Source organism: Diabrotica virgifera, chromosome 7 (genome assembly GCF_917563875.1).
Source record: "Diabrotica virgifera virgifera chromosome 7, PGI_DIABVI_V3a".
In the NCBI taxonomy this organism is placed as follows: domain Eukaryota; kingdom Metazoa; phylum Arthropoda; class Insecta; order Coleoptera; family Chrysomelidae; genus Diabrotica; species Diabrotica virgifera.
This window is the reverse complement of record NC_065449.1, coordinates 9,460,165-9,473,041: the sequence shown is the minus strand read 5'-3', so window position 1 is coordinate 9,473,041 and position 12,877 is coordinate 9,460,165. Positions and strand designations below refer to the sequence as shown.

The 12,877-nt window shown below is 32.2% G+C and overlaps 1 protein-coding gene across 2 annotated transcripts in view; it reads right to left on the bottom strand.

Moving 5' to 3' along the window:
• The window catches only part of LOC114340085 (titin), a 138,284-nt gene that overhangs the window by 76,122 nt on the left and 49,285 nt on the right, over nucleotides 1-12,877 (bottom strand). For both annotated transcript variants that reach the window (XR_007699659.1, XM_050657199.1), the window contains exons 2-3: nucleotides 7,376-7,451; nucleotides 655-913 (exon numbers count right to left, since the gene is read on the bottom strand). Coding sequence is in view for 1 of the 2 variants with exons in the window: in XM_050657199.1 (XP_050513156.1) it covers nucleotides 655-913; nucleotides 7,376-7,435 (319 nt within the window). In the remaining variant the exon portion in view is untranslated. The remainder of the gene's footprint in view (nucleotides 1-654; nucleotides 914-7,375; nucleotides 7,452-12,877) is intronic.

Sequence of the window (12,877 nt, the reverse complement as noted above, 5' to 3'; positions counted from 1 at the left end):
TGCACGAAGCAGAATTTGAAGCAATGGGATAATACTACTTAAAAACCAAGGTAAACAAATGATACTGGTGAGATAGCGAAGTAGAAGAAGGAATAAAATATAAAAGACAATTATACCAACAATATTTAAATTCCAAATCATTACAAGACAAAATAATATTAAAGAAAGACAAGCAGACATACAAAGAAACATTTTTAAGAAGAATAACCAGTCCTGGGAAAGAAACTGTCAACGAATAAATAATTATCTAAGAGGAACCAGAAGCACAGAAAGCTGGAAATTGATAGAAAAATTGAGAAAAGAAAGAATGAAGACATAATACAGAGCATAAAACCTGAATAGTGGGAAAGGTATTCCAAATAACTTAGTAGAGAATAGATTTTGTGTGTCTTAGATTTTTTCCAAGATACATACAGTAGGAAAAATGAAAGAATACCCATGAACGAACATATAAAACATGCTGTATTTTCCTGTCACCGTGTCACAAAGAAAATTGTCCAGTGCAAGTACATGTAACAATAATTATTACATGTACTTGCGCTGGCCAATTTTTTGTGTGACACGGTGACAGGAAAATACAGCGTGTTTTATATGTTCGTTCATGGGTATTCTTTCATTTTTCCGACTGTATATTGTGATATTATTGCGACTTACCTGGTACTTTGTAATGTATATCTCTTGTAGGTGATCCTGATCCTGAATCTCGGACTTCTTTGCTCTTAAAGCTCTGAAAGCTTTGATCGACGAGTGAATCGGCGTGAGTAGAGCTTTGCGTCACTTTTCCTGTAGTTTTTGACGATCTGGATTCTGTGATCTCGCTGCCGTTATAAAACTCCCTCAATCGTTGTTCCCGTAGTTTATACATGTGCGATCTTATTTCCTTTTTCTTTCCGAAATCTTCAGTATCTTGCCACTAAAAAGTAAAATTAAGTGTTAAACTGACTACAATAGCTGAGAGATGTTTAGGAAAAAAACTACTGAATTTTGCTGTGAAAGAAGCTATTTGACGTAGAGGAGAAAAGAACAGAAATAGTAAGCTGGAGTGTTGACCCTGTTGTCTTTAAATATATTTAATGTATATTATTATTGTACTGTGTAGCGTGTGTTTTTGAAAAGTCAATATTAACTGTATTCAAATACCTATATATGAACCGACTTACAATGTTCTACGACGTCTTCAGATACCCACTCGTTATCCATCTCTATACGTCTTCATCCATCTCTATCTTTCCATACGACTTCATTTAAGTTGCTGTCTCCAATTTCCCTGACTACTCCTCTTCTTCAGCTTCTGCTTGGTCTTCCCCGTTTTTTGCGTGCTTGCGGTCCTCATTCCTTGAGCTCTTACCAGGAGCTAGTGACATTGTAAATATTGTTAGCTTGCTGTCTCCATTGGCTGTGATCCTGTCCAGATGGAGGCTTCAACTGTAGGAATTTTCCCACCACAGTCTTCATTTAGGCTACCCATCCTGTTAAAGATCTTTCTCTTGGTCTTTGGCCTTCCACCTTTTCTTTTATTACCAATACATAGTTCCATCGTCCTCATTCTTTTGGACATGCAGCCGAAGTAATTGAGGTATGCTCGGTTTAGTTTTTTTAATAGCCTGTCTTTTATATGATGCTCTTCAAGAATTGATAGGTTGATTCTGTGTTCTGTTCAAAACACGAGTCCAATTTTTTCTTAGATTTTTTTGAGTCCATGTTTTAGCTGCGTGCGTAGCAATGACAGAAATAAGGGCACTGACAAACCTGAGTTTTTCTTGTTATTGTTTGGTCTTTCCAAATTTTAATTAATTCAGCTGTTGGGGTTCGGGCTACTGCTATTCCTCCATTCCATTCGTCTAGTACTTTTCTCATTATATATTCAGACCATATGTTGTATAATAGTCTAAGAGCTAGTGAACCCTCCGACTAACGGTCGTCCTGTAAGGCTAGAAATTTTTCTAGTGATAATTCATAGCACACCAAGGCTAAAAACCATGACCTGGCAGGCATCAGCGGTGCACGTGTATCTACCAGGTGAATCGAAAAGTGCAAATTTAGGGGGTAAAATAAAATTTCTCTTGTAAGGTTTAAATTTAAGTATGTATTTGATTAAGTCATTTAGAAGAAATGTGTACAATGACAGGCGATTCTGAAGAGCATAAGACCTTGCCAGGCGGGGGGAACGATTAGGGGTTTTTCCTAAAATTATTATTTTTGCATCAACAAATTTTTTTAGGTTTTTTGAATCATTCCAAACAGAAAAGGTCTTTAGTGATTTTTCTCTTAAGTTAATAGTTTTTGTTATACAGGGTGTCCCGAAAAGATTGGTCATAAATTATACCACAGATTCTGGGGTCAAAAATAAGTTGATTGAACCTCACTTACCTATATACAATAGTGCACACAAAAAAAGTTACAGCCCTTTGAAGATACAAACTGAAAATCGATTTTTTTTCATATATCGAAAACTCATAGAGATTTTTTATTGAAAATGGACATGTGGCATCCTTATAGTAGCAACATCTTAAAAAAAATAAAGTGAAATTTGTGCACCCCATAAAAATTTTATGGGGGTTTTGTTCCCTTAAACCCCCCCAAACTTTTGTGTGCGTTCCAATTAAATTATTATTGTTGCACTATTAGATAAACACAATATTTTTAAAACTTTTCTGCCTCCTAGTACTTTTTCGATAAACCAGTGTTTATCGAGATATTTTGAATATTTGTCGAATCCACCACATATTTGTATATGGTTAAGTACGATTATAGAGAGCTGTTATAATCTGAAAATTTATTTACAATGTACATTTTTGGGTATATTTTGAAAAAGAAACCACATCTCGATAGAAGGTGACTTATCAAAAATAGACTAAGAGGCAAAAAAGTTTTAAAAATACTGTGTTTAACTAATGGTACCACAATAATAGTTTAATTGGAACGTACACAAACATTTGGGGGGTTTAAAGGAACAAAACCCCCATAAAATTTGTATGTAAATATATTAAAAAAGAAGCCGCATCTCGATAAAAACTCGCTTATAGAAAAAATACTAAGAGGCAAAAAAGTTTTAAAAACGTTGTGTTTAACTAATGGTACCACAATAATGAATTAATTGGACGTACACAAAAGTTTGGGGGGGCTTAAGGGAACAAAACCCCCATAACATTTTTATGGGGTGGACAAATTTCATTATAATTTTGTTTTAACATGTTCATGCCATAAGAATGCCCCATGTCCATTTTCAATATAAAATCTCTAATAGTTTTCGATATATTGAAAAAAATCGATTTTCATTTTGTAATTTCAAAGAGCTGTAACTTTTTTTATGAGCACATTTGGATTAAGGTAAGTTAGGTTCAATCGAACTATTTTTGTTCCCAGAATGTGTGGTATAATTTATGACCAATCTTTTCGGGACACCCTGTATAAGCGATTGAAAATTTTGAAAATTGCGAAATCGGCCATTTTTAACCCTAAATCGGACATTTATCTAAAAATTTCAAAGTTGCCAAGGTAGGTAGATATTCTTTAAACATTGTTTGATGAAATCATAAAGAGTTTTTTGCAATACAATATCGGAAACGCCTTTGTTTTTTAATTGCTAATCAAGCGGGCGCGACACTGTAGTATAAGTGAGGACGTTTGAGTTGGCATAAATTCATTATCTCGAGAATGGGCAAATTTCAAGAGAAATCCTTAGACAGGTCAATTTTTGTTTTTAAATTAGCACTTTTTGGCATATGTATAATACTAGTGACGTCATTCATCTGAGCGTGATGACGTAATCGATGATTTTTTTAAATGAGAGTAGGGGTTGTGTGATAGCTCATTTGAAAGGTTATTTAATTCTCTATTCACTAATATAAACATGAACATAATTATTTATACAGGGTGTACAAAAATTTTTTTTTATTAAATTAACTTTGATTAAATTTGACAAATAGAAGAAAAATTTTTTTTTCACCCTGTATAAATAATTATGTTAATGTATACATTACTGAATAGAGAATTAAATAACCTTTCAAATGAGCTATCACACAACCCCTACTCTTATTTAAAAAAAATCATCGATTACGTCATCACGCCCAGATGGATGACGTCACTAGTATTATATATATGCCAAAAAGTCCTAATTCAAAAATAAAAATCGACCTGTCTGAGTATTTCTCTTGAAATTTGCCCATTCTCGAGATAATGAATTTATGTAAACTCAAACGTCCTCACTTATACTACAGTGTCGCGACCGCTTGATTAGCAATTGAAAAAACAAAGGGGTTTTCGATATTTTATTGGAAAAAACTCTTCAAGATTTCATCAATCAATGTTTAAAGAATATCTACGTACCTTGGCAACATTGAAATTTTTAGATAAATGTCCGATTTAGGGTTAAAAATGGCCGATTTCGCAATTTTCAAAATTTTCAATCGCTCATATAACAAAAACTATTAACTTAAGAGAAAAATCACTAAAGACCTTTTCTGTTTGGAATGATTCAAAAAACCTAAAAAAAATTTGTTCGATGCAAAAAGAATAATTTTAGGAATCTAATCTAATCTTCCCCTCGCCTGGCAAGGTCTTATGCTCTTCAGAATCGCCTGTCATTGTACAGATTTTTTCTAAATGACTTACTCAAACACATACTTAAATTTAAACCTTACAGGAGAAAGTTTATTTTACCCCCTAAATTTGCACTTTTCGATTCACCTGGTAGATACACGTGCACCGCTGATGCCTGCCAGGTCATGGTTTTTAGCCTTGGTGTGCTATGAATTATCACTAGAAAAATTTCTAGCCTTACAGGACGACCGTTAGTCGGAGGGTTCACTAGCTCTTAGACTATAATATTGGTGATAGTATGTGTAGTTTCTTTTTTGTTTTAAACGCATTTGAATATATTCCGTGTGCTTAGCAAGAGCAGACATAGACAAATGAAGACAAATGAAAGATTTCTATAATCCTTATAATATGATAAATACGTTGGGGTAACGTATAGTTAGCTAGATGAGTATAATAGCCAAATGTTTGGACAAGATAACACGAAAAGTAAGAACAAAGAAGAACAAATTAGTCGTGCAGTTCTACAGCTCTTTAACTTAATATCAGCAAAATAAAAAAGGTTATTTTATGATAAACCTGCCAAAATATTTATATTTGTTTATTTATGTAACTGTAATCAATTTCAGAGTTTTATCCGTTTATCACGTGACCCCAAAAGAATTTGTGGTAATAAAAGTGTTTTGCACTTTTTTAAGTTTAAATATATAGTGATATCTACCAAGTCAATTAGTAATATTTACATTGTGTTAACTAGTACAATCATTTAACGAAAAATAACCCATTAATCAACACCAACAGTTACTGGAAAAGTTATAAAACGGTTCAAAAGTTCAAATTGTCGTACGTGTCACAGTTTATTTTAGAAATTCGACTGATAGTCCTGTCGCCAGGGGGGGTACAACGGCCTCCTTAATTCAGATGGACTTACCCAAGTTTTCTTTATGTACAGTAGAGCGTCGATTATCCGAACTAATTGGGGGACAGGGGTGTTCGGAAAATTGATTTTTTTGGGATAATCGAATTGTATTGATATAGCAATACTATTTATCCATAGGCGAATGAAAGCCTTATTTACATACATCTTTACATACTTACATACATACATGTATATCTTTAGTGACAAATAGGATAGAAATTAAACAAAAAAGTGCTGTATTTGCAACAAAATTAAGATTTTTTAATCATTAAAAAATCTTCAATTTTCTTCTACCGAAGTAATCCTACCCGTTTACGAGTGGCTGGGTTATGTGTTTTTTAACCGTGTATCTGGCAAAGTATTTCAGAATGGATTAAAAAATATGAAACTTGATTTTCGGTGTCAATTTAGTATCACAAACTACATGCAACAAAGTTAAAACTCCCTGGGATCTAAGAAGGAGAAATATGTTCTCCCCCGGTTTTTTTTTTCAGTAAACCTCTTATATACAGCATCATCTACATCGCGTGTTTAAGGCAAGTTTTATCGTATTACGATTTGTGGATCCGTCAGACGAATTAAGCCAGAACATAAAGTTACTAATGCCCGTCTTTTGTTTTTTATCCGTCTTGTGTAAAAATCGAGTTTTTACGCAAGTCGGGAGTTCGGATAAACGGTCGTTCGGTTGATCGACGTTCGGATAATCGACGCTCTACTGTATTTTGACCCGTAGAACACGAATTTTTTGGGTAACAGTTGATCCGGATGTCGATAATATTGGTATAAACAAAGAACTTGAGGAATTACATAACAGCGATTTTTCTCAAAACAAAACATTCTTTTTGTATTTTTTGGGTGATTCTCAGCAAAAAATGGTCCTACAAGTTTTTGCATAGGATGCATAGTTTTCGAAATAAACGCAGTTGAACTTTAAAAAAATCGAAAAAGTGCAATTTTTGAACCCGAATAACTTTTGACTTAAAAATAAAATAGCAATTTTGCTTACTGCATTTGAAAGTTCAAGTCAAATTCTATCGGTTTTAATTATTTGCATTGCTAAAAATTAAGTTTTTATTTGTTAAACAAAGTCATAAACACATAGTGTTTCCCATGCCCAATGCATGCGTTTTAATGTACGTAATCTCCGTAGAATATGTCTATATTATGCGCGCCTACTCGTTCGATTTCAAATGAGAAATGCATTGAAAACATCATTCAATCACTATGTGTTTATAGTTTTGTTTAACAATAAAAAAATGACAATGTTTAACAATGAAAGTAATCAAAACCGATAGAATTTAACTTGAACTTTCAAATGCGGTAAGCAAAATTGCTATTTTATTTTTCAATCAAAAGTTATTCGGGTTCAAAAATTGCACTTTTTCGATTTTTTTAAAGTTCAACTGCGTTTATCTCGAAAACTATGCATCCTATGCAAAAACTTGTAAAAACATTTTTTGCTTAGAATGACCCAAAAAATACAAAAAGATGTTTTGTTTTACAAAAAATCGCTGTTATGTGATTCCTCAAGTTCTTTGTTTATAACAATCTTATCGACATCCGGATCGACTGTTACCCAAAAAATTCGTGTTCTACGGGTCAAAATACATAAAAAACTTGGGTAAGTCCATCTGAATTAAGGAGGCCGTTGTACCCCCACTGGCGACAGGACTATGAGGGTTAATAATAATATTGTTTCTTTTTTAGTCATTATTTGTCTTAGCTTTATTTCTTTATTGCTTCGTAGGTCTTTTTAGTGTTCTATAAAACAATTTTACATTTTCGTGGGGGGCATTAGGTACTTTTAAAATGAAATAGAAATGGTCATAGTCTCATAGTCATGATGATCGCCATCGCCAACCTTCAAAAGAAGACGGGACCTAAAGAAGAAGAAAATGAAATTAGATCGAATCTTACCATTTTACGAAGAACATCCTCGTCTTGAATGTGAGAGAGGTTGTGGGTATCGGCCGACATGGCCTTATGCTTTCACCTGTAACAAAAAAAATATTTTTAATAGCTTTCATAAAATGATAATTCTTAATTCTTTATACAGTATGTCCCTGTAAGTTGTATCGATATGGAAAACTTTTTTATTATTAATTTTTCGAAAAAAAGTTATTCTTCATAAAAAGCTCTGCATGGTCCAAAACCTAAGATTCAACCATAAAATATCAAATTTTTTGAATATTATACGAGGTATGTAAAAAATTAAAATTAAATTAGAATTAAAAACTATATTCTAATATGCAATTACATCCTTCTAATTGAAAAAAAAAATGTTTTTTATAAATTATGGATAACTTACATTTTCAGTTATTTCAATTCTGATAACTCTTTTATTATTAATTTTACGAAAAAAAGTGATTCTTAATAAAAAGTTCTGGATGGTCTAAAACCTAAAATACAACCATTTTATATCAAATTTTATCAATTTTATACGAGGTATGTCAAAAAAGATAAATTTAGATCAAAGTAAAGGACCTTTAAGGCCCATTTATACATATCAGGGCCGTGTCCGTTCCGTGTTAAGACAGGGCTCGGTCCAAAAAAAAAATATGTACCCTTATGAGCATATTTATACATTGGCGTTTCCCGTATGGGGCCCGTCCGGGCCCGGTCTGAAATTAATCCCAGCCGATATTTTTGCTGTCGGCACTGGCGATGCACGAAAATGACACGGATCGCAGGGACTTGTATAAACACGATTTTATTGTTTTGTGAACGCGACTGCTGGAAAACAGACAAGCAATAGATATTGTGAGGTGAGATCTTCTACCCAAGCCGAAATATTTTCAACTATCTTTTACACAGAGATATGTAATAACATTTTCCTCTCTTATTCGGCCCGGTACGCACACTGCCACAACCCGGTTGTATATAAATATTGCATTAAAAATACCCGGACTCGGCACTGACCCGGAACGGACACGGCCCGGGTATGTATAAATGGGCCTTTATAGTTCAGAATATTTCAATTAGAAGGATGTAATTACATACTGAAACATAGTTTTTAGTTCTAAATAACTTTTCATAATAGGAAGTTTCGATATTGTGAAAAATAACGTATGTTACTATTGAGCTAAATTCATATTTTTTGACATACCTCGTATAAAATTGATAAAATTTGATATAAGATGGTTGTATTTTAGGTTTTAGACCATTCCAAACTTTTTATTAAGAATTACTTTTTTTCGTAAAATTAATAATAAAAGAGTTATCTAAATTGAAATAACTGAAAATAATGTTATGTTATCCATAATTTATCAAAAACATTTTTTTTTCAATTAGAAGGACGTAATTGTATATTAGAATATAGTTTTTAATTCCAAACAACTTTTCATAATAGCAATTTTCAATATTGTGAAAAATAAAGCTACTTTACTCTTGAGTGAAATTCAAACTTTTTGACATACCTCGTATAATATTCAAAAAATTTGATATTTGATGGTTAAATCTTAGGTTTTGGACCATGCAGAGCTTTTTATGAAGAATAACTTTTTTTCGTAAAATTAATAATAAAAAAGTTTTCCATATGGATACAACTTACAGGGACATACTGTATAAATATCTTACGGTTGTTACAATTAATTAAAAAAAAAAGATGATGCTAGTCAATTATGTTCTGTCAGTTTATGAATTATGAATTATTTTATATTATGGATTCATCATATTTTGGACCATTTTCTTTGTTATGTTGTTTGATTTTTTTTCATTTTTATATTTTTACAATTTTTCTTGCTATATATAGTTAATATTGCAATATTTCTTGCTAGTCATAACATATAACATCCTAATATTTCTTAGACAATGGTAATTAATTCCCCTCGTAGTCTGTCTTACGTGGAGTAAAGAACGATCCCCACTCGCTTCTGATCCCCTTCCCAGAGTTGCCAGATTGGGGTATTTCCCCCCATTTTTGGGGTAATTTGAAAGCGTCTGGGGGAATTTTTATAAGCAGAAATGGTTGGGGGATTTTTTGGGGGAAGAATTAATGGTTGGGGGATTTTTGGGGGAAGAATTATGGATAATTTTAACGCTCATGGTAAATTAAATTTGTGAATGTACATAGAAAGAACTGTATATTCTACTCTCATATAATCGAGGATGATAGAACATATGAATTATTTCAGCGTCCTCTGTTGATAAGTAGTATAATTTTGGTTTACTGTTCTCTACATTTGAGTACTAGCGTAAATTGTGGATTATTCTATTATTGAATCATCAGCTGATCTCATAGCAGTGACCATGGCAGTGACCAGTAAAAATGAAAACAATCCTAACTGCGCAAGTCAGTACAAATGGTTTCTGCTTGAAGGCATGTATCAAAAGGGCCGTTCAGTTACCGATTTCAAAGCGGTACATGGATCGCTTGGAACAACACAGTGTACGATACGAATCATCGTTCATGTTCGCTTGGAATGCATTTTTTATAATGCGCATGACGAGGGCAGTACGAAGGACGGTTTTCATGTCACTTGGAACGCGCCTACTATTAATTCATTAGCTTTGTTTGCGGAGACAGTCCATGACTGGTTTCTGCTGATTCGCATGTGCAGCTCCGTTTTTAAGGGCTTGAAAACGGAACTGCGCATGCGTATGAGTCAGAAACTAGTCAAGGACTGTCTCCGCGAACAAAGCTATTAAAATGCGGCAAAAATTTAAATTTGGGGGATTTGAGCTTCAATTTGGGGGAATTTTAGTTTAAAAGTGGGGGATTTAGAAAATCGCATCTGGCAACGCTGCCCCTTCCTCACGTAAGCTGAGGCTGGATGATGGGGTAACCAGATAGGTACCTGGGGTACGGATGTTGACATTATTATTTTTTAAAACCTTTTTATATACTTGGCTTGGTTGGTGTCACGGACTCCGCAAATTTTGTAATCCATTTTAAAAATAGTTCTAGGCTACCTAGACACCTGAAATTTTCAGGATAGCTTAGAACTAGCTAACAATGCAATATTTAACTGCTATTATACAGGGTGATTAATTATTAGTGGGGTGAAGCTCCGTAGATCCGTCATAGTAATGTATAGCGATAAAACTTAATAACAAAAATTGTAGTGAACTTTGAGATTCACATTACAAAATTAGTTAGAATGTTACAGGGTGTTCGATAACATAGTGGCAGACCAAACATGTTTTTTTTTTTAAATGGAACACCCTATATTTTATTATATATTCGATATCTTCGTAACTTTTCGATTATAAAAATATAAAGGTTTGGTATGTTATACGGGGTATTTACAAAGTTATAACCAATTTTATATGAAAATCGTAACAAGTTTAACTACCTGTATAAATAAAAGCAAGCACAAGGTCAATGGTTTATTGACGTCATATTTTTTTATTTATTGTCAAAATTTTCGTAAATGTTTGTTTTGCTAATTTTCTTTATATTGAATACAGGGTGAGTCAAAACGCAAGTACATTATTTTCTCAGTAATTTTAAATAGAACACCCTGTATTTTATATCATTATCGAAAAGTACCATTACCATACTATAATTTTTGTATAACATTCCCTATGTGTAAATTTATTAGTTTTCGAGATATTTTCATTTTTCAGAGCCAAATTATTAATAATTACGGGTCTAAATCTTTCCAAATTTTAAGTAAGCCATGACTGAATAATTGTCTAAAACTTACAATTTACGATTACTGATTATTATCAATCTGTAATCAAAGTTGGCTACAATTTTTGTTATTAACTTTTAGTACTATCTATTACTTATCTTGATAACGGATCTACAAAGCTTTAATGACCAATCACACTGAATGGATAAATCGATTTTTTTTAATTTCAAACTATTTTAAAAATGTGACTAATGCAATGATATTTTAAAGTACATACGTCAATAAATCGATATCTACAAATTGATGATGCCTCAGTGGAATTAGACTGCAGGTCGAGAGGTCCCCAGTTGGAACCCGGCTGTTGCGTATCTTTTTTTAATTGTTTTAATAAATATTTAAAACTTTATATACTTAAAATTATATATACCATTTTAAACAACAGTGGTATTTAAAAAAATACTATTTTATACTAGTGTAATTTTTGGAATCATAATTATAAATAACAGTTAATACACCTACTAAAAATTCATATTTTATAAGTTAATTATTCTTTCCAAATATGTTGTGTCCTACATATGTACATGTACAATAACAAAACCGTGATATTATAAAAAGTACTTTTTCTACTCTATGTCATATTATGTATAAGTTTTTAGTTTGTGAAAACTGTCATTATAGATAGCAGTGCGTGAAGGATTTAAAGTGTGCGTGAAGTACCAATGTATTTTAAATGGGATTTACTTTTTCGCACTGTTTTTAACTTTCGCGTTGTCATGGTGACAATCCTTAACTTTCGCGTTGTCATGGTGATGACAATATGAGCAATGAATTACAACAAAAGTTTTGACAGTTTATCAGTTTTGTGGTTTGAAAGTAGTTAGAATTTTTAAATGTAAAAGTTCTAAAAATTGTAGAATAGAAATGAATTCCAGTGACGAAGAGTTACAGCTTTTTTATTTGTTTATCGTAGATAAAATATTGTATGAAATTGTGCGTGAAGTACTTTTTGCGAACTTACGCGATTTATAGCACTCGCTCCGTTGTCGCTCGTGCTCTAAAAATCGCGTGCGTTCACAAAAAGCATACTTCACGAAGTGTTTCATAAATAACTATTTTTATTAGAGTGCAATTTTTGGAATTTTAAGCATTTTATCGTTAAATCCTTTATCGTTAAATTATTTCATATTCTTTCCTATAAATAATAAAAAGGTTTTATTATAAAAAAATTCATTTTTATAAAAGTGTAATTATTAATCAAAGGTAATACCACGAGTCCTCTAAATTTTATCGATAAATTTTTTTGTTTTCACGAAAACTTCTTTATTTGGTAAAATTACGAAAACAAACCGAATGATAAAATCACGAGTCCGAAGGACGAGTGCTTTTATCCATTTCGGTTTGTTTGAGTGATTTTACCCTAAATAAAGAAGTTTAAGTATGAAAACGAAAAAATTTATCAAGCAAAATTTAGAGGACGAGTGGTATTTGAAAAGATTATTTTGTGAACCAATATGTATTATTAGTAAATACGGGCATCTGTGAAATATTTTTAAGACAACTAGGATCAATGTCTTAAGTAGGTTATAGATAAATTATTTTATGATTTAAAAATGAACCAATTTATTTATTATATTGTTAATACATAAAAAACTGTTTAAATCGAAAATGAACAATTATAAAAAACACAATTTTTATAACTAATATGAGATTTTCCAATGTCGTTCGTAACGTATTATGTGAAATTTAGGGTACCTTAAGTTTTATCAGGGAAGAGACTGTTTTATCAAGGAAGAGGCTGTTTTATCAGTATTACACTCAATGATTGGCTAGAACGACGCGTGGT